The following is a 21,804-nucleotide window of genomic DNA, read 5'->3' as shown; positions in this document are numbered from 1 at the left end:
TGAATGGCGACCACGGCTGTCAAACACGTTTTTTAAAGCAAGATTTTCAGGGAAAAACAAATGAAATTTGAGACTTTTCCTTAAACAAAGCTATCGTATGGCTTCAGAAGACCTAATATAGTGTCCAAAGTCATATGGACTACTTTTGTTATGCTTTTATGGTCCTTTTTGGAGCTTGACAGCCACTCGTCCCCATCTGTTTTTAAGTGTATGGAACAGACTAGCTCGAGCATTCTGCTGAACTTCTCCTTTGGAGTTCTAGAGAATATAAAAAGTCATACAGTTTTGGAACAGTGCAAGCATGCGTTTTTTTGGTGAACTGTCCCAGTTCCCCAAATTCACTTGATTCAATTACATATGTTATAAATTAGCCTTTTGGCCGTTAATAAACCCGATATCGATCGTTTGGCTTGCAGTCAGCTGCATTACTCTGCCCCACTATTGTGAATCATAATGCAACAAAAGCGTAATGTTTGTGTGGTGTACGGCTGACAATGGCAGAAGACTCAAAAGCCTCCATTACTGTGTTTGAGACAGACCTCTGTTGTCATTTCACCCAACCATGACTATATAATCTACATTTTATAATCTACATCTTTGTTTTCAGCAAAGGTGTGCATGTTTTAGGTATGGTTGCCAAATGGCTTTTCTTTTCAGAGGTGGGTTTAATATCAGCAGTGCTGCTAAGAAAGTGAGCAATTTCAAGAATGTGCAATACAATTGGCTTGTTTACATCTTTATTAGTTTTATCAGTGTGAATTTTTGACCTGTTTTACAGAGATAAACACATTTTTTGTATCATCTTAACCAGTTTCCATTGTATTTGGTTGCAGCTTTCAAGTGGGAATCCTGTCTATGAGAAATACTATCAACAGGTAAGCATTGTCAGCTTGATCTGTGCTTTATCTCAGTTTGGCATTATATTCAATAGAACACTTGGCAGAAGCAAAGAAATAAAATTCTCACCACTCTCAGTTTGGCCTAAAGCACTCTGAGGCTTCTGCCTCCCGTAAGTGTCATTCTCTCAGTAAGAGGATACCTCTATGAATTAGTGATGACTTTTGCAAACTGAACGGGTCAGGGAGAGTGAAGCAGCCTGTTTGAACTGGCATGTGGTTGAAACCTTGCTGCTACCCTCCAGAGGCACTCCAGAAAAGCATATGTACATTGCATTGATCCTGATTTTATTTGCGGGTTGTGTGAGTGCTATGTTTGACGGGACACACTGAGATAAGAAAATGAGTTTTATGCAGGGGAAATACATCTCAGTGGCTCTTAATTCTCCTAATCATTTAATGCATGCTGAAGTAAATCTGTAAAGGCCTTCCTTATTAAACAAATATTCCGAGTTCAGTTCAAGTTAAGCTCAATCAGCAGCATTTGTGGCATAATGTTGATTGCCACAAAAATATAATTTTGACTCATTCGTCCTTAAAAATAAAAATAAAAGAAAAAATTGAGGTTACAGTTAGGCACCTACAATGGAAGTGAATGGGGCCAGTTTAAAGGCAGAAATGTGAAGCTTAAAATTGTATAAAAGCGCTTACATATATTTTTCTATTACAATTTGTGTATTATGTGAGCCGTAAACCGTTTTACGGTTGTTTTAGGGTTTAAGGCATTATGTCATCATGGCATCGAAATTGTGAAATTGGCTAAAATTTACACAGGAAAGGTTAGAAAGTGATTTTATCTATCTAAAAACATGTTAACACGCTTACTGTTAACATCTTGTGGCTAGACTTCTGAACTGAGTAGCTTATTTTAACGTTTATGCTTTTACCCCATTCACTTACATTGTAAGTGTGTCACTATAACACAGGTTTTTGATTTTTTCCAAATAAAGAAGGGACAAGTCTAAATATTTTTTTTATTTTTTTTTGGTGATCAACGTTATGCCACAAATGATGTTGACTGAGCTGAACTTTGAGTATTGAACTCAGAATTTTCCTTTCATTTGTTGTGTAGTTGTTAATAAGCCTTTTTACACGGCTGTCTGGAATACTTGATTTTGATTGGTCACTCAAGGCATAATGATGACTTCTAAGTTGTATAATTTTGTGATATATTTATTTATATTATATTTAACAACCAGTATTAATTATTTGCGTGATAAAAAAAGTTCATTTAAATACAAGAATTGATTAACTTTAGGAAAATCTAAAGCCGTAGGGACAGTTCACATCGAACGCGTTTTTGTGTCAGTCCACGCACGTTTCACGTTTTTTCAATGTCTCGTGCTGGAGCGTCACACTTTTTAAATATACATTTAATTTGAGATGCTGTGTCAGGTTAAAAAGAACGTCAACTTTTAAAAATGCGTCTTGAAACACTTACGTTGTGTTCTATTTTTTGCGCTGCTTCAGGCTTTTTTTTTTTTTAAATGCAAGAACGCATGCGGTCTGATTCTGAATGGCCTCTTAAGTGTTTTGCTTTAGAATGTTTAGAGTAAAATAAATATTTTGAAAAGCAAAAGACAGTTGACCACACTAGTGTGTAATGCCTGTCTCCTTTATTCCAACACAGGTAGATCCATCCGGCAGTGGCCGTGTGGCAGCTGGCGATGCAGCTTTATTTTTAAAGAGATCTAGCCTTGCAGATCTGGTCCTGGGCAAGGTAACATTAATTAGACAGCATTATTCAATACAAGTGTAGGAAATGAAAATCGTTCAATTGATTAACAATTTCTGGAAACATCAAGATGACTTGTATCGATAAGAATACAGAATAAAAAAAAAAACAGTGTTAATCAGAGAAAAGAATAGATGCTTTTGTTTTCTGCATGTTGTTGATACATGAGAAACTGCTTAATTTGCAACTTTCTATTGTGCAGAACAGGTCGCTTGCGCACATTCAGTGCTGTGGCATGCAGTATTATATATATTTTAAGGAAGTAAATGACTGCTTAATAACTATGCTTACCGTTAGGATTATTTTGCTCTTCTGTCCTCAGATATGGGACTTGGCAGATTCAGAGCGCAAAGGCTCACTGAACAAGCAGGTATTTTCACTTTTAAAACCATTTATATCAGGCTACATTATTACAACTTTTTTGTGCAGTATATTTTGAACAACATTTGTCTGGCTGTCTCTTTTCAGCAATTTTTTGTAGCTCTCCATCTGGTAGCGTGTGCTCAGAATGGACTTGATGTGTCTACTAAAAGTCTGAATGCTTCTGTCCCTCCCCCAAAGTTTGTAAGTCAGACCTTTACTTCCTCTTCCTCTACATCACAATTGTCTCATAAGCCAGGAAGACCTGGGAGTATAATTACCAATGACATATGTTACAAGTTCACACGATGGGCAAGGAGAAAGCTGGGACCGGCTTAACAACACGTAGACATTTATTTTACACTTAAACATAACATAAAACAACTCCACGTGCTGCTTCCCCACAGACACGTCGAACACACAAATACATATTCATGTGTCTCTCTCTCTCACGTCTGCCACTGTCTCCTCTTCATAAATACTCCAGCCACCCCTCACTGGAATGTGACACCAGTGTGGCACACAGGTGGAACTCATTCATCACTTATCTTCCCGGCCTCGCTCTGCCCAGACGCTGCTCAGCCCCGCCCTGCTCGCCACAACATTAAACTGCTGAGTTAGTGATTTTCTTTGCTCACATTGCAAAAACAGCTGTATGTCAATAACTGTTCTTCTGTTTCCTGTCTAGCATGACCCTAGCAGCCCTCTTCAGTTTGGCCCCGTTCCAACAGACACACCATGGGTAGTCAAGGTCAGATATCACCTACAAATGAGTGGGCTTTAATAACTTTAACACTAGATAAATGTTGTCATTAAAATTACTCCAATTATTTTCTTGGTGTTTCTTTAAATCTTTTTTTCAGTTAAATGTAGTTGCTTATTTAGTCATGTAGCCCGTGTATGTGTGTTGCGTGTGTCATATAGCAAGAGGAGAAGCTGAAATTCGATGCCATCTTTGACAGCCTCTCTCCAGTGGGCGGCATGCTTACGGGCGATAGGGTCAAACCAGTGCTCCTCAATTCTAAACTCCCAGTGGATGTTCTTGGCAGGGTAAGACGATCGGGGTGGCCAGCATTTTTATAATAGGATGGTAGAATATGGGCTTTAAACAGGATGCAACTTCAAACTCATATATATAGGATGCACATATAGGTTTAACCACCAGGCTGTGCTCTGGAGCCATATCTTTAGTGTGTTTCGGTCCTGTTGAAGTTTTGGTTTATCTAAAGGCCAAGGCTGTGGCAGATCACACTTTGGTGTTAATAGTTAAGCACTTACATATGGACTCATAACCCTACATATGGACATTTTCTTTGGAAATAAAATAAAATAGCTTTGGCATTCTAAATATAGTTCGGGCTGAAGGGCTTTGCAACCCATTCAGTGCCTTTTTGCTTTTTGAATAAAACAATATGTAATTGTTATTTTACCTTTTGACAATTAATTAACTGCATTGTTCTGTGTTCTGGTATAAAATAATGCTAAGGGTTCTGTGTATTAATAAATTGAACTGGTGTTTCTTATTATAGCTGTAACTATATTGATTATTCTTGCAAGGTTGTAACACAGTATTGACCAATCAGCATCCAGGAAAGGAACGATCCATTTTTTAAATTTTGATTGAATAATTGCCTTGGTATGGACAAGGTTTGATACTTATTGAGTTAATTTTTAGAGACTGTTAAAGGTGCGGCAAACAATTTTAGCAGTTCTAACTTCCACAAGACCGAGCTGTTGATTTAGCCACGCCCTCTCTTTCCAAAACACTGCACCGACACCACTGAAACCATGTTACCACTGTTGTCAAACACAACAGTAGTGAAACCGTGCCCTCAACTGACAAATTACAAATCAGTATATGCCATTAAGCCTCAATAATTAGCTGCAACGACAACACTATGAGAATGCGCAAAATGATTGACAGGCATTACAAAATCTAGAGCAATCACAGAGAACGGTGAGATATCTCATGACACTTATTTCAGTGATATCTTTCAGGGAGTATTTTTGCATACCTTTCATTGAAAAAAAAAAAAAATTGCTTACAGAACCTTTAAGTCTGTTATTTCTAAGTTTACTCTTGTCAAAACTGCTGTACAAATATACAGCCATAGAGCTCAGTACTAGTGCTGTCAATTGACAAAATATTTTAATCAAATTAATTACATGTTATGCTAATTAATTAATCGCATATACACTCACTGAGCACTTTATTAGGAACACTATGGTCCTAAAAGTTCCCGACATGGTCTTCTGCTGTTGTAGCCCATATGCCTGAAGGTTTAACATGTTGTGCATTCTGAGATGCTATTCTGCTCACTACAATTGTACAGAGAGGTTACCTGTGTTATCATAGCCTTTCTGTCAGCTCAAACCAGTCTGGCCATTCTCCATTGACCTCTCTCATCAACAAGTTGTTTTTATCCACTCACTGGATTTTTTTTGTTTTTGGCACCAATGTGTGTAAGCTCTAGAAACTGTTGTGCATGAAAATCCCAGGAGATCAGCAGTTACAGAAAGACTCAAACCAGCCCATCTGGCACCAACAATCACGCCACGGTCAAAATCACTGAGATCACATTTTTTCCCCATTCTGATGGTTGATGTGAGCATTAACTGAAGCTCCTGACCCGTATCTGCATGATTTTAAGCATTTCACTGCTGCCACACTATTGGCTAATTAGATAATTGCATGAATAAGAAGGTGTACAGGTGTTCCTAATAAAGTGCTCAGTAAGTGTATAAAGATTTGCTGAGAAAGGCCCTCAAAAAAACAGTAATTCAATATTTAATTATTAAATATAATTAGTTATATTTAGATAATGATAAATATAATATATATTACATATACCAAATATACCATACATATACCATAATAATGCATTACATTACTGTGGTTTACAAACGTGTCGATGAATGCTTTTGGAGCACATCGCTTTAGTTGCATTGCATCTTAAACACAGCATTCTTATGTCGCTGTGTCAAGTTAAACATAGTTTGAAATGTAAAAAAACACATTTCGAGATCCCTGCATTCGGATATGTGCTCCGCCCAGCTGTGTTTGAATGCAGGAACGTGTTCTCATCTTGTGAAGTTGCTAGTGTCAAGCAAGCCTGAGAGTGGTTTGTTTTTGCTGAAAACAGGTGGTACTTCAAGCTTAAATTGTTCTGGTGGTAGGAATATTCTGGGGACATTTTTAACACATTATTTTTGATGTAATTAATTGCACTGAATTACCATGTTAAATCGACAGCCCTACTCAGTGCATAATGTATTTGTACTTACAATATAATGTATGATTCTACATGATCAAATTGATCTGACCTCTCTCTCTTGAATGAACGTTATAGGTTTGGGAGCTCAGTGACATCGACAGAGATGGAATGCTGGACAGAGATGAGTTTGCTGTGGTGAGTTCTGTGATATTAAACATACTTTTATTGCTCAGGTCTAGAGCCAATCTAAACAAGTCTGGACTGCAGCTGACCCTGTTGTAGCATTTCCCATGGTTTTGCCTGGTTGTCTGAAAACTTGACCCTGTTCTATAACTAAAAGGGTATAAACCCTTTATAATCAGACTGACTCGGGTTTAGATCGGATCAGTTAATTTATGTGCATCACAAACTTCACTATATAAGCTACATTCTAGCAAGTGAAAATAAACTGGAAATGTAACATCTGAAGTTATCCGCTTTATCGTTGATTTATCTGTTGGTTTTATTCAAATGTGTTTAGATTTCTTTTGGTACTGTGAAGTTGATTGTTTTTTTTTTTTGGAGAAAACAATCTTTAATGACACATCTGTTTATGTTCAAAATATTTTTCCTCGTCTCATTTTCAAGGGTGACACCGTCCTTTTTTGTTACCACCATTTTGTTGTTTTTGACATAGATACAACTTTCATTAAGATGAGATAAAAAATATTTCATCTAAATATCAAATGTAATTCCATTTGTGAAAAGACCGGCACCTGATACCAAGTTTGAAGTCACCAGGTTAACACAAAATTACCATACTTTATATATAAAGTGTGGTAATTTTGTGTTAACATGGTGACTTTAAACTTAATGTGCGTGCGTGCGTGTGTGTGTGTGTGTGTGTGTGTGTGTGTGTGTGTGTGTCTGTGTGTTTTAGGCCATGTATTTGGTATACAGAGCCCTGGAGTCTGAGCCAGTTCCCATGTCTTTGCCTGCCAGTCTGATTCCACCTTCAAAAAGGAAAAAAGTGGCCCCGCCCCCTGTAATGCCCATCCTCCCATCACCTTCACAGCATAAAGAGAGAGGCTCCGCCCACTCTGGATCTAAAACACTGCCAGCTAAACCTAACCCACCACAGGTCATATTCATCTCACATTCACATGGGTGTTGCTCATTATAAATTATATGGATTATAAATACTATTAGATTATAATCCACATAATCAATATGGATTATTTTTCAATAGTTCATTATGTAGATAATAATGAATAAAATCATTTATATTTATAGCATTTAATTAATATATGGATTATACATACCAATATAATTATATTCCATAAAGTATTGATTGTATGAAATATAATTAATAATTTAGATTTAACAAAAAAAACATTTGTGTGTGTTTGTGTATACAGTGGGTGGTATCTCCTGCAGATAATGCCAAATACGACGAGTTATTCATTAAGACAGACATTGACATGGATGGCTTGGTATCAGGTGCTGAGGTCCGAGATATATTTCTCAAGACGGGTTTGCCATCTGCCACCCTGGCACGCATTTGGTGAGATACCACTGCTTGGGTTTAAATTTTCATAAATTGTTTCATTTTCCATAAATGCTCATGGAGAGCTGATTAAACCTGACCCACCTCTTGTTATCACTAAACGTTTTTCAGTCCCTCAGATGTTGTATGGGGATTGTATTGTAATGATATGCCCATGCTTATTTATATTGTGTATACGTATGTTTTTATAGGGAGCTTTGTGATATAGGCGACATTGGGAAGCTGACCAGAGAGCAGTTTGCATTGGCTCTACATCTAATCAATCAGAAGCTCTCAATGGGAATAGAACCGCCCCAGACTCTCTCTCCAGATATGATCCCTCCTTCTGATAGGCTAGCACGACAGGTATGATGCTCATAAAACTTATTTTTTTGTTTTGTTTTGCGTCTTCAATACCAATGCATGTTCATTTTGGTCACTAAATGATGTTATTTAGTTTGTTTAAAGGGATCGTTCACCCAAGAATGAAAATTCTTTCATCATTCACTCACCCTCATGCATCCCAGATGTGAATGACTTTCTTCCTTCTGCTGAACACAAGCAAAGATTGTTAGAAAAATATCTGTCCTGAAGCTCCATACAATACAAGTGAATGGTGACCAAAATTTTTAAGGTCCAGAAAGCATGCAAAGGCAGCATATATGTAATCCATATGACTCAAGTGGTTAAATCTGTATCTCCAGAAGCAATACAGTAAGTGTGGGTGAGAAACAGATCAATATTTAAGTCCTTTTTTACTATAAATCTTCACTTTAACATTCTTCTTTTGTTTTTGGTGATTCACATTCTTTGTGCATATTGCCACCAACTGAATTTATAATAAAAAAAAAGGACATAAATATTGATCTGTTTTGCACCCACACCTATCATATCGCTTCAGAAGACATGGATTTAACCACTGGAGTCATATGGATTACTTTTATGCTGCTTTTATATGCTTTTTGGACCTTCAAAGTTCTGCCCACCATCCACTTGCATTGTATGGACCTACAGAGAAAATGATGAGGGAATTTTCATTTTTAGGTGAACTGTCCCTTTAAAAGGTGTTCCATAGTAGATCAGTAATTTGTGTAGGTGTGTTTGTTTCAGTGTTTCATGTGTTGGGTGAGAATATGTAGCAATACATGTAGCTGTGTAAAACGTTTGCTGATTTTTATGTTTGTTGTTTTATTATAAATTGTTTATAATAAAGCAATTATAGTTTTGTACTGTAAATCTCTTCCCCAGAGTTATCAGCACAACCATCAACTACAGATGAGATCAAGCGTAGTCTGACTTTTTTTTTTTTTTTTTCGTTTAATAAGAACAGAAACTGGAGGTCAAACTAAATAGTTGCATACTTTTTATGATATTTCATCCATTTCATTTTTTTTTCTCATTTTTTTGATGCTGCTTCCATCCCTGCTCCTGACCAGAACAATGCCTTGTCACTTCAGGCCGCAGATTTCTCTGCTATTAAGGAGTTGGACTCGCTCAGTAATGAGATCATGGACTTACAGAGGTGTGTTACTGATCTTACTCCTCTCTCTTCACGTTGATAAAACAGCTTGTGCCGAAGCTAAACGCCTGAATAACCCTAAACTTTCAGTCCATTCCTCTGATTGTAGACACTTGTTTTGTTTTTTTTTACCATCAGGCCATGTTTTAATGTGAGTTGAAGTTTCAAGGCAGTGTCCTCAAACAGGTCTACAGTAGCTTAAGAAACCACAGAAACGGAAGTGTATGTGTATGACAGTAATCTTTGTGCCCTGTGCCCAAATCAGTCCTCAGGTCATGACAAATGCGCTTTCACTGATGAATGCTTTCTTTAATGAGTATCTTATTACTGGTCATACTCTGTCATCATAACAAGGAAGGTCATCTCAGGTTGAATTAGACTGTCTGCACTCATAGCAAAGACAGTGTTTAGACAAGCAAATATCACTGATCTTAAATGTAAAGTCACAAAACGGAATTGCAAAAATAATGACCATTTTCAAACAGGTTTCCCGAACACACTGTCTGTATTCCATTTGTTTGGACAAACACATAGTCCCTCCAAGCTCACACCACTGGTTTAGCCATTGTTGCAGTTGCCAACTAAACAGACCATTGATGTTATAGCACCACAGTGTATACTCTTTTCAGGGAAACAAACCCACGGATGGCTTACTTGTAGTTGCATATTAAGCTGGGATATGCTAATTTTTTTTTAACCTAATTACACTTCATCTTTAAATGTCTTGATTGTTAAATCACTTCCTGTAAGCAGTTTGACTTCTGAGGTTAACTCTCCTTGAGATGGTAGTTACTACTCCACAGAGGAAAGGAAAGGAGGAGCTCTCATTTACACAAACACACAGAAAGAGGAAGAGCCACCCCCCCCCCCCCCACCAACTCTCGTTTTTTTCACCATCTCTGCTCTTCCGACTTTGAATAAAAGGAGATACCGTCACCTGTTGCCTCCCAGTACACTCACTCTCAGTGTGAGATTACTGCTCACTTCCTCCTTCACAAAAAGAGAAAGAGTAAGTGAGAAATGAGAAATTTAAATGAAGGTGGCAGAAGAAAATACCAGAAAGGATAGAAAAATTTAAGATTCGCTCATACGATGGGTTGTTATTTTCTGCTAAAATGATGCGTGCGGTGCTGGATTGCCTTAGGTCTCCACAGCATCAAGCGGACTCAGGTTGCAGGTAAGCAGAGGCCACACCCTCTGTCTAAAAGAGACAAGCCATTAAAGAGTGTATGGACATCTTTTGCTCTGTTGTTTTTGGCTGATCCAGGCTGCTTAAAACATGCAGGGAGGTTTCTGGATGGGTATAGGCCTGTTTTTAGGACTGTTGCCAAGACTTCAAACTCCTGTTTTAACCTGTACTATTCTTAAAATCCCATCTCAGTCGCTCTCTTATTTTCTCTTCTCTCGCTCTTTTCCCCTGGGAGTCTGACTCAGACTGTGTGTGTGTGTGTGTGTGTGTGTGTTTGACTCTTGGTCAGGTTTCTCTCTTGTTGCAGGGAAGACCGCAGCAATATCTCACTGTATCAGAATATGTGAAGAAACCTTCATACAGTATGAGTCGGAGCTTAATGCATTTCCGCTTAAAGGAATATTTTGGATTCAATACAAGTTAAGCTCAATCAGCAGCATTTGTGGCGTAGTATTGATTACCACAACAAATACTTCCAACTTGTAAAATTGCAGTTACAGGCACTAACAATAGTGTTTTAAAAGTGTAGCCACAAGATGTAAACATTATATGTCTTATCATGACTCTAATATGATAAAATCTCTTCTACATTATTTTAGTGTGATAAAATCACTTATATGGTTTAGCGGCATGCGTCTTCATGGCAGCAAAGTTGTAATATTTAATGTAACTTTACACTGATAAGGTTAATAACCGATTTTATCACACTAAAATTAGGTTAACGTATAATGTTTACATCTTGTGGCCATACTTTTGAAACAATGTGTATTCAAATTTGTGTGGGCTGGTCCCATTCACTTCTATTGTAAGTGCATTGCTGTAAACATCATTTTGGATTCTTTTTAAATAAATGAGGGATGAGTTGAAAATATTATTGTGGTAATCAATATTGTGGCACAAATGCTGTCGATTGAGCTCAACTTGTATACCTTAATACCTTAATATTCTTAATATATAGAGACAGCTAAAGTAAGTCATTTGTAGGTTGATTTGCCCGAAAAGTAAAAAAAACGGGCTCTGTTTTGCTATCAAGATATTGTTCTGTTTGTTTGAGCATCCTGACCAGCTGGACAGCTACACTGACAATGGTGTGAGTTCGGAGAACTGTCTGATTGCCGACCAATGTAAGAGTGTTTGGGAAACCTGTTTGAAGAGAATTATTTTTCATTAGGTGATGCTATTGGCACTAACTATAGGCTTCAGGCAAACACTTATTTCAAAAATTAGTGTATCAAGGTAAGGCTGTGATTCATATTTAGAAAGATACTCCTTGCATATGTGTTCCTTCTGTTTAATTTTGATGCAGAAATGAAATATTGAAAATTGTTTGCTAAATTGAACCCGCATATAGCTGAGTCAGACAGATGGAGAGAAAATGTCTCCAATTTATTCCAGCCCCCCATCCCCCATCTCTCTCTCTCTCTCTCTCTCACTGTACAGTTCCCACCTCCTGCGCTTCCTGACATTCACAAAACCATCTGCTCATATGCGGCTCTGACACTCATACACTCACTTGCACACATCCTCTCCTCTCTCATTCTTTAACACACACGCGCACTCCAGCAGCAGATGCAGAGATGGTGTTGGAGGGAGATGCTGTCCACTCTGCTCCCGGCAGCTGGCTGTCTGTTCCTGCCATCGCCACTGTGATTAAATACTCATGTCTGTGCTGGTCTTTCAGGGAGAAGGGTGCAGTGGAACAGGAAATCAAAGAGACGGAGGAAACCATCCGACAGAGGACCAGCGAAGTCCAGGTATGAATGAGCCAAAAATTATAAATGTGCAAAATATATGTTGTTTTTATTTGATGATGATGATATGACAAAGAGACTCAGATTTTTTGTGACCTTTCTTATCTATGCATGTAAAGACAGAGATAGAATATAACTAATTTATCCACAGTGTATTGAAAGAATATAACAGAAAATATTAGTGGTCGTCTAATGGGTTTTGCAATGGCCATTGCTGTTATCGGTAACTAGAGAGTGGGATGGCTGATGGCCGATAAAATGCTAATATAAAGAATATGATATTTATGTATGTTAAAAGGCTAATATATCAACTGAAATGTTCACATTTATGCTGAAATGAATGGCCAAATATCAGTCAATTTATCGGACTGGCCGATATATCGGTCTATCATTAGAAAGTACTATATTAAAATAATTTGTCTTCAGATATTCATTTGAATGGTGAATGGATTTGTGTTTAAGTTTTAATTGAATAATTTTTTTAGCTTTTATAGTAGATGTTAAAGGCAGCTGGCTGTCTTGAAGCTTATTCTATATTGACTCCTTTGTACGTCATCATGTCTAGAGTTTATCGACCCCCAGTTGTTGGATCAATAAACGGCCAGGAAAAGGAGAACGGAGGCCAGCTGTTTTTGAAAGCGCTCTGCCTTCTATCGTTCGTCTCTTCCATGTCATTTTTCTGTGCTCTCTGCACATCATGGATCTATTCTGTCCTCTATGACTGTCAACAGAGTTGAAAGTTCAAGGTCTGTGTGTCTGCAGTGGCTTCCTGCCTCATATATTTTGTGTTTTTCATATCCATATTGATGTAAGCTTCTTTTCTCTCTCTCTTTCCCACTGTGTGATATTTCAACTTCCTGTGCATTTTTGTAGACCTGAAGTAGATCCTTCACAGGGTGTGGGTTATATTTGTATGATTTCTGTGTTAAGGTTAGTGTATTAGTATGTGATTATTCATTGAGTGAATGGGGAAAGCTGTGTGCCAGCACTGGTAGCGATAGCTAATGAGACGGAAAAGCGTGTGTGTGTGTGTATGTGTGTGTGTGTGTGTAAGCATACAGGAGGAGAAGGCAATCTGCTAAGTGTGTGTGGATATTGATAGCACAGCTGATTCCTCTAGGGTTCTCCTTTGCCGTCATCAAATAGTGGCATTTATCCTACTGATTTGCTGTGTTTTCCTACCTTTTTCGGACCTGAAAATGTGCCAGTCACACCTGTGACCTCGGGGAGAGTCCTAGGGAAATAAAAGTTTTGGTTCTCAACTGGTGGATCGAACCCAAATATGGACAGAAGAAAAAAACTGAGTGCCGATAATACAATGCAACTAACCATATAATTGTGCCTAGCTAGGAGAGAAAATAAAAATGCTTATGGACTTTTAAAAGGGAGGAGAAAATGCTTCTCATATCTTTTGTTGTTGATGTGAAAGGCTGTGTGTGGACAGCTTGAAGTCTGTTCATACTCAAAAATCATCAAGAAAACTCATGTTGTGCATGTATTTCACAACAATGGATAAACATGGTTTGTGTCGACAATAAAAAAATAATTTGTGCAGTGATTTATGGGTTGCTGAGAGCATGAATTCAAGAGACATTTAGAATTAAAAATTGCCATGTTAATAAGTTTGCTTATTTTTGTGCCCGTGCAGTGGTGTTATAGGGATAGTTCACCCAAAAATGAAAATTCTGTCATCATTCACTTACCTTCATGTTGTTCCAGACCCGTATGTCTATGTAGAACACAAAAGATAATGTTAGGCAGAATGTTAGCCTCAGTCACCATTCACTTTCATTGTATGGGCAAAAATTGCAATAAAAGTGAATAGTGACTGAGAATAACATTCTGCCTAATATCTCCTTCTGTGTTCCATGGAAGAAATAAAGTCATATGGGGTTGGAACAACATGAGATTGTGTAAACAATGACAGAATTTTCATTTTGGGTGAACTGTCCCTTTTAATGTCCTTTTAAACTCTCCATGAACAGAAGTCCTGATTAAGGATCTCACTTATGCAGAAGTGGAGCATTAAGAAAATGAAATATCAATAAGCTATCAGAGATGAGGGCTTCTCACAAATTATGAATGTAATCAGTATTTATTTAGGCTCTTAATACATGAGCCGTGAAACACACAGCACTGGTCGACAACTCCAGGCACTGAATAATTAAATGAGAAAGAATGAGTGACGAGTTTGGGTTGAAGCTCTTTGCTGTGTTTCAACCCTGGGATGATGAATATATTCTATTTTGGGGGCTGCTAGCTCCCACCACAGCCTCTGATTGGATGAGGAGATGTTTGTGCATTAGAGTGTGAAGGTTTCCATCTTCACTCTGAGCTCTGTTGCTGTAGACCTGTTATTTTTAGTACACACACACACACACACACAGTCACTCACAGATGGCCAACATTTTCATGGCACCTCAATGTGAATTGGAAATGGCTTTTTTTTGTCAGCAGTGTATAGTTTATTGCGGTGGGTGCATGGAGATTTGATTATTTAGTTTTATTTCCTTTTGAGATCTGATTCTTTTAGAAGTCATCTCAATATGCCTCTAATCACTTTCCTCAGTATATAACCTTTGCTTTTGAACAGTCAGATATACTGTATTTCTTTTGTAGTATACTGGAGATATCAGGGTCAGAAATTAAGGGGGGCTCGGGGCAAAAATGCACCTGATATTCAAAATGTAGGGGCAAAAAAAATGGCCCCTTTTTATTTTTTATTAATTTATAACATCTGATACACTCACTGACCACTTTATTAGGTACACCTGTAGACCTACTAATTCATGCGATTTATTTAATCAGCCAATCGTGTGGCAGCAGTGCAATGCATAAAATCATGCAGATGTGGGTCAGGAGCTTCAGTTAATGTTCACATCAACCATCAGAATGATCTCAGTGATTTTGACTGTGGCATGATTGTTGGTGCCAGATGGGCTGGTTTGAGTATTTCTGTAACTGCTGATCTCCTGGGATTTTCATGCACAGCAGTCTCTAGAGTTTACACAGAATGGTGCCAAAAACAAAACAAAAAAACATCCAGTGAGCGGCAGTTCTGCAGACTCAAACGCCTTGTTGTTGCGAGAGGTCAATGGAGAACGGCCAGACTGGTGCGAGCTGACGAGCTGTTTTTTGCTTTTGGCACCATTCTGAGTAAACTGTAGAGCAGTGTTTCCCAACCACTGTGCCGTGGCACACTAGTGTGCCATGAAAGATTGTCAGGTGTGCCATGCAAAATTATCAAATTCCACAAAATAAATAAATGCATGAAAAAAATAATAATTTCAGGGATCCAAACTCCTCAATTTCTGAAAAATTCGCCATTTTGAAACCATAATCGGTCACTTTTGTGATTGTGAAGAGCAGTGATTAATGTGCAAAATTGACTGATATTAATACACGTTAAGGGTCTTTCACTTCTGCGCTGCAGAATACATTGAAGTCTATGAAGTGACGCCACTTTACACCAAAGTGTTTTTCACACACACGGTTTTGCTTCACAAATAATGTCTTTGAGAGTACTAAGCAACAAGAAATATTTAAAAACTTTCCAACTTTAAGAGACATTGAATGTCTCATAATTTCTTTTAATTAAATATTACCTTATCATTTATGAATATCAGAGACCCCAGTTATTGAACTAATTTAAATTCACCAAGAAAACGCTTAGACCTAAACATAAACGAGTCCTTTTATTACTTTCTGCTATCAAAGAAACTGCAAGCTTTTTTCTCTCTTCCAAATACGTTTTCAATGTTTATTATGCACACCTCCCACTTTTTTACGTGGCAAACTCGTAAAATCGCCCCTCTGTGACGCTTTCTGCAGCTCTTGTCATGTGGAGGGCAATGCCGCGCTTGACGCTGGTGTTGAACGGAGTGTTGACGCCTCGACTCAACTCATGTGAAATGCGCTTTACAATGACGAAAGAACATTATTGAAACTCAAAATTATTTGTCTATATGTGGTCTTTTCTGATAAAAACCATGCTCAGCAGTTTAAATAGGCTACTGTAGGAAAATGATACCGTAGATCTGCTTTGTGTTTATAATTCTTGTACTGAAGTCAGTAGATTTGTAGCCATGCAAGTTTTAATAAAGGAGAAGGTAAGGACGTTATTGAAACTCACTATTATTAGACTATTATTGTTGTTTTTTTGGATGAAAAATAATGCTCAGACTGAAGGAAGACTATAGATCTGCTTTGTTCCTTTAATGCTTAAACACTATAAAGTCTCTTGGTAGATTTTGGTCATGAACGACTCAAAATGATTCACTGACTCACTCATAGCACATAAGACTCTCATTTGTCGCCACCTAGTGACATTTCCAGAAGGAGTCACTGAACTAATCAGTTAATAAAATTAAACAAATTTGTGAAACTGAAGCAAGCCTCACCAAAATACTCTTTATTTTGCAGCTAATTCTGCACAGTTTTAAACTTGAATAAACTTGAATCACTAAAATAGCTGGAATTGCTGCTTTTAGCTTATTCTTTAAAAAAAATATCCCCAGAAGAAATGTTCAATGACCAGTGATTCTTACCTTTTTCACCCCTCATGAGTTTGCATCCCTGTAATTTGTTGTGGCATTGTAAGAACAAATCTATAAATTAGAAAAGAAGCAAATTTGTTGTTTTTTCATTACCCATTTAGCGCTCTTGCCACCTGTGACCTCACACAGCATGAGCCGTGGCAGAAAAAAGGTTGGGAAACACTGTTTTAGAGAATGTGTGTGAAAATCCCATGAGATCAGCAGTCACAGAAATACTCAAATCAGCCCATCTCGCACCAAAAATCATGCCAGAGTCAAAATCACTGAGATTACATTTCCCCCCCATTCTGATGATTGATTTGAACATTAACTGAAGCTCCTGACCCATATCTGCATGATTTAATGCATTGCACTGCTTCCAAACAATTGGCTTATTAGATATTTGCAGGAATAAATTGCAAATTAGGAAAAAAAATCGGCAGTTCCAATTTGATTCTGATTCAAATCTGACTGTCTTTACTCATCTTGTATAAGTGTAAATAAATATGCCTGATGTTTGTGAAATAATATTTAAAATCCAAAAAAGAGAGCTTGCAAACTTACTGCTCCAAAAAATATTTTTGGTTAACGTTTCGACCCACTATGTAAGTGTGCGAGCTCTCTTTTTTGGATTTTAGACATTGTTTAGACTCAGCACCTTACAAACATCGTTCTGGTGTGCGTGTGTTTTTGATATACTGTGAAATAATATTTACCACTACTTTTTAGACAGACAGAAATTCTGATTACTATACACATTTCCACTAATTTCTTTTGGAATGCCCAATTCCCAATGTGCTCCAAGTCCTCATGGTGGCGTAGTTACTCGCCTCAATCTCAGTTGCCTCCATGTCTGAGACCGTCAGTTCACATATCTTATCACGTGGCTTGTTGAGCACATTACCACGGAGACGTAACGCTTGTTGAGGCCCACGCTATTCTCTGTGCCATACACGCACAACTCACCACACACCCCACCGACAGCGAGAACCACACATTATAGCGGCCACATGGAGGTTACCCCATGTGACTCTACCCTCCCTAGCAACTGGGCTAATTTGGTTGCTATTTCCACTAATTTCTAAATTTTCCACAATTAATATTGGCTTGAAAAAGAATGCCCGTCTATTAATGTGGTATCAAATATTACTGATAAGACTGATTAGTAAAACTGTGGTTGGTTGCTTTACATGTCGGTCAGACAGTCTCTTCCTGTCTTAAGTTACGTTTATTGGCCAGATTAAGCTTCAGAGTGGACCTTTATTTCAGTAGTCAAAAATCTGGTTTCTTGAGACTAACATTACAATTCCAACAGTTCCATTGTTTATGCTTTGTTTCCCAACTTGTTACTTTCCCTCTCTCGTCTTAGAAGGACAAGGATTAAACTTGATTTTATTTTTCATTTAAGTGAGAGAAGTGAAATTTGCTACAGGCATTGCACGATATATCGGAGGCCGAACATGTATAAAATGTTGTATGTTACTTGGGGGCAATCATTTTCGCTTATTACTTCATGAAACAAACAGAATGTGGGGAAATAGCACATTGTTACTTACAGAACAGCATTGTGATTAAAACAAGTCCAAACACAACCTAAAACATGTATCTTTAAATTATTCTCATAGCGTGACTCGGATGGCTAAAAACACTAGTTTTTAAGTGAAACGAATGTGCTGCTTGTATTTTACGAGTTGAGATTTTATAATGTTATGACTCATGACTATTCAATCTGTATGATCTTATCTATTCCCATTATGATTGTTGTGTTCACATTTCTGAAGTTATGAGCATGTACGTACATAACACACACAAACCACCACTGCACTTGCAGTCTGGCTGCTTGCATAAATATTGCACCATGTGTACGGAGATTAGGGTTTGGATTGTGTGTTTTTGTTGTTTAATGTTTGTTACATGCAGTTTATAGCCTCATTTTGTTTTAATGCATTATTACAGCTGTTTGAAGTTCATTATTCGAGTCATCAGGATTACTGTAAACAGATGATGTGATCAGACTTTGCCATTGTGCTGCCTGTATTGCCTCATTTCTGTTTACTTTGTCTTTTCTGACTGGTGCATCATTATAACTGGTTTTAAACACTCACTCACTTTCATTGTCTCTGTATCTTCTTGCTCCCTAGTGCTTTTTTAGCTTTGCTTATAATGTAATACAAGACTGACTTTAAGAGCGGTTTGAGCTCTTTGCTCTCAGCACTTTTGTCAATGTTGATGAATTCATGTTCATTAATAGGGCAATAAAGGACTCTGACTAACTCTGTTGAACACACTCTCTCTCACTCTCTCTCTCTCTCTCTCTCTCTCTCTCTCTCTCTCTCTCTCTCTCAGGACCTGCAGGAGGAGGTGCAGAAGGGGTCAGAGGAGCTGGGCCATCTGCAGGCGGAGCGACAGGAGGTGCAGGAGAAGCTGGAGAGGCTAGATGAGCAGAAACGTTCCCTAGAGGAGCAGCTCGGACTCATACAGCAGCAATGCAGCCAGGAGAGTCAACTGGTATGAGAGAAATGAGACTTGTGTGTGAAAATGGGAGAGAAAAAGATGGACAAATTAGTATGAAAGATAATGAGAGTGGGGGAAAAAAAGAGAGACCTGGACCGATAGAATTAGGTTTTGAGGTACATACACTGGTTAGCCCACATTTCTGTGCAGATTTCGACAATCCAGTGGAAATAGCTTACCACCCTCACACCTTTGCATACTATTTTCAGTGTACTATGATTTGGGACGCACTAATCGTAATCTCGCATGCTGTTTGGTATGGATAGTATGCAAATTAGGATGCAGCCAGAGAGAAGAAGAGAGGGAGAATTCTCACCATTTCACATATTCATTCCATTTAAATGCATACGAATGCCAGTATTCTCATTGCATTCATTCAGTGGTTCCCAGCACACTGATCTCCTTTTGTGTTTTGTTCTATCTCTCCTTTCTTACATCTCTGTGTGCATTCAGATCCAGTCATTGCAGGCAGAGCACTCAGAGCAGGAGCAGAGAATCGGTGACTATGAGGAGGAGTTGAGCAGGGCCCGGGAAGAGTTGCTTTGTCTGCAGGACGAGACACGCCGACTGGGAGAGAAAGTCCAATCTGCCCGTGCTCAACTCTGCCCCCTAGAGGACACTGTGAAAGAATCTTGCACACAGATTTCTCAGGTTAGTTCGTAGAGGTAGACTGATATATATCGGTTTTACTGATTAATCAGTGCCGATAGTTGCTTTTTGGAACTATCGTTATCGTCAATTGATTCATTTTGCACTCTTGTAGCCTCAGTGTCTTTGCACATCTTAGTAAAGAAAGACTAAGAACTCTTTGATCATTCTATAAATTGATAAGAAAAAAAACCGATCAGACGGTTAATCAGTTATCTACCTTTTCCACCGCCTTAGTTATCGTATCGGCAAAATCCACTATCGGTTGACCTCTATTAGTTAGCTATTAATTTTGCTCCTCTTTTCAACATATTGGTTATCTGTTGGAAATTAAGACATCTGATTATTGCAAAGTCGGACCAACAGCTCGTACCGCAATTGTTGTTATGCACATGCGCCAAAAGACAGAGATGACGTGTTACCGACACTTCCTCAGCTGACGTCCTTCAATATTCGATTACGCATTGTGTTATGCTTGCTTAGATGAAAACTGTAAATTGACTACGCAAAAACCCACTGTAGCCTGATTTTAACTGCTCATGTAAACCTAAGATTGCCTTACTAACAGATTAGATTATTAATTTAATAAACATATCACCAGTATTGCACATATTATGTATCCAGAAAATATTTGGCAGATGTACTTTTATTGTACATGCCAGAAGTGAATGTCTGTCCTACAGCTGATTCTGGTTCTTACCCAGGTTTTTCTCTCTCTTCTACATAAAATTCTTATGGAAGTTTTTGCTTGCCACCGTTGCCTATGAAGCTATTTCTTAAGTGATATGTATTGTTAAAAGTGCTATTCAAATAAAACTGCCCTGACTTGACTATCACATGATATGTGTGGTTTACATTAGGAACAGGAGCGTTTGGCAGAACTCAAAACAGAGGAGAGAGGAGTGACAGCAAGGCTCACCTGGAAAGTTCTGGAGGAGCCAGTGCTTGTCAATGGAACAGCGCCCTCCTCTGAGCACACTGAGCAACTGCAGTGGCCTCAACCCACACCACAGCTGCCAGAGAAACACAAAGAGGACAAATTCCAGGATGAGGAGGAACAAACGTCCACGGACGAGCTGCTGGAGCTCAGAGTCACTGAGGAGGCGCCCACATCAGAAGCGGAGGAGACATCCACCAGCACAGAGGAGCAGGAACCTAAAGCTGATATTTTTGCTATTGACCTTTACACAAGTACACTCTCCACTGTTAATTCTACTGCTATGGCCTGGCCTCAGGGCAACACGGTACGACATCACTTACTGTTACAGCTTATCATTTATATAAACATACACTATATTCATTATCTAATTTATTGTGAGAAGTGGAAGTATTTGTATTTATTGCCACATTATTTGATTGGAGTGCCAAAAGACATTTTTACACAAAATTGGATTTAAAAAAGCAAAATATGGTAACACCTAACATTAATTTCTGAGACAGCTGGACGACAGCTTTTTTTTGACATGCTACTCTGCCCTACAAAGGTAAACGCAGTAACTACAACAACACTGAAACTGAGAAAAATGGCTTCCAAGTTACTAGTTTTAGTGTGGATTTTGTGGTTACTGCAATATTCACACCCCGTTTTCTTTGAGCATATTTAAGCCAAACCTGATGGACACAGGTCAAATAATATACTTTTGAGTCCCAATTTTAGACATAACTCAATTTTGACAAACAGATTAACTCAAAAAGATTCACAACATCTTCACATTGTATCTGTTCACTGTGTACCTGTTTTTTGTCTACATTTTGAAATAGCATTGTAATGCAGAGAAATGCTCTCATCCGCTCTTCTGTGCACAAAAACCTGATGTTATGGGGTTATTTGAGATTTGAATAGTAACTTTTAGCGGCCAAACATATTTGGAATTATGCAAATGTGCAATTAGTGAATCTAGAGCGCTGTAAATTGAA

The 21,804-nt window shown here is 38.1% G+C and overlaps 1 protein-coding gene across 2 annotated transcripts in view; it reads left to right on the top strand.

Annotated features, from left to right (window-relative positions):
* LOC127415250 (epidermal growth factor receptor substrate 15-like) overlaps window positions 1–21,804 on the top strand; it is a 34,205-nt gene that overhangs the window by 2,048 nt on the left and 10,353 nt on the right. For both annotated transcript variants that reach the window (XM_051653922.1, XM_051653921.1), the window contains exons 2-16: window positions 834–875; window positions 2,527–2,616; window positions 2,954–3,001; window positions 3,100–3,195; window positions 3,680–3,742; window positions 3,916–4,041; window positions 6,342–6,401; window positions 7,126–7,326; window positions 7,604–7,749; window positions 7,944–8,097; window positions 9,168–9,253; window positions 12,121–12,193; window positions 19,072–19,233; window positions 19,693–19,890; window positions 20,748–21,131. In XM_051653922.1, the coding sequence (XP_051509882.1) occupies window positions 834–875; window positions 2,527–2,616; window positions 2,954–3,001; window positions 3,100–3,195; window positions 3,680–3,742; window positions 3,916–4,041; window positions 6,342–6,401; window positions 7,126–7,326; window positions 7,604–7,749; window positions 7,944–8,097; window positions 9,168–9,253; window positions 12,121–12,193; window positions 19,072–19,233; window positions 19,693–19,890; window positions 20,748–21,131 (1,929 nt within the window). The remainder of the gene's footprint in view (window positions 1–833; window positions 876–2,526; window positions 2,617–2,953; window positions 3,002–3,099; window positions 3,196–3,679; window positions 3,743–3,915; window positions 4,042–6,341; window positions 6,402–7,125; window positions 7,327–7,603; window positions 7,750–7,943; window positions 8,098–9,167; window positions 9,254–12,120; window positions 12,194–19,071; window positions 19,234–19,692; window positions 19,891–20,747; window positions 21,132–21,804) is intronic.

Source organism: Myxocyprinus asiaticus, chromosome 24 (genome assembly GCF_019703515.2).
Source record: "Myxocyprinus asiaticus isolate MX2 ecotype Aquarium Trade chromosome 24, UBuf_Myxa_2, whole genome shotgun sequence".
NCBI lineage: Eukaryota > Metazoa > Chordata > Actinopteri > Cypriniformes > Catostomidae > Myxocyprinus > Myxocyprinus asiaticus.
The sequence above is the reverse complement of the archived record's forward strand: the minus strand, read 5'-3'. Positions and strand labels throughout refer to the sequence as shown.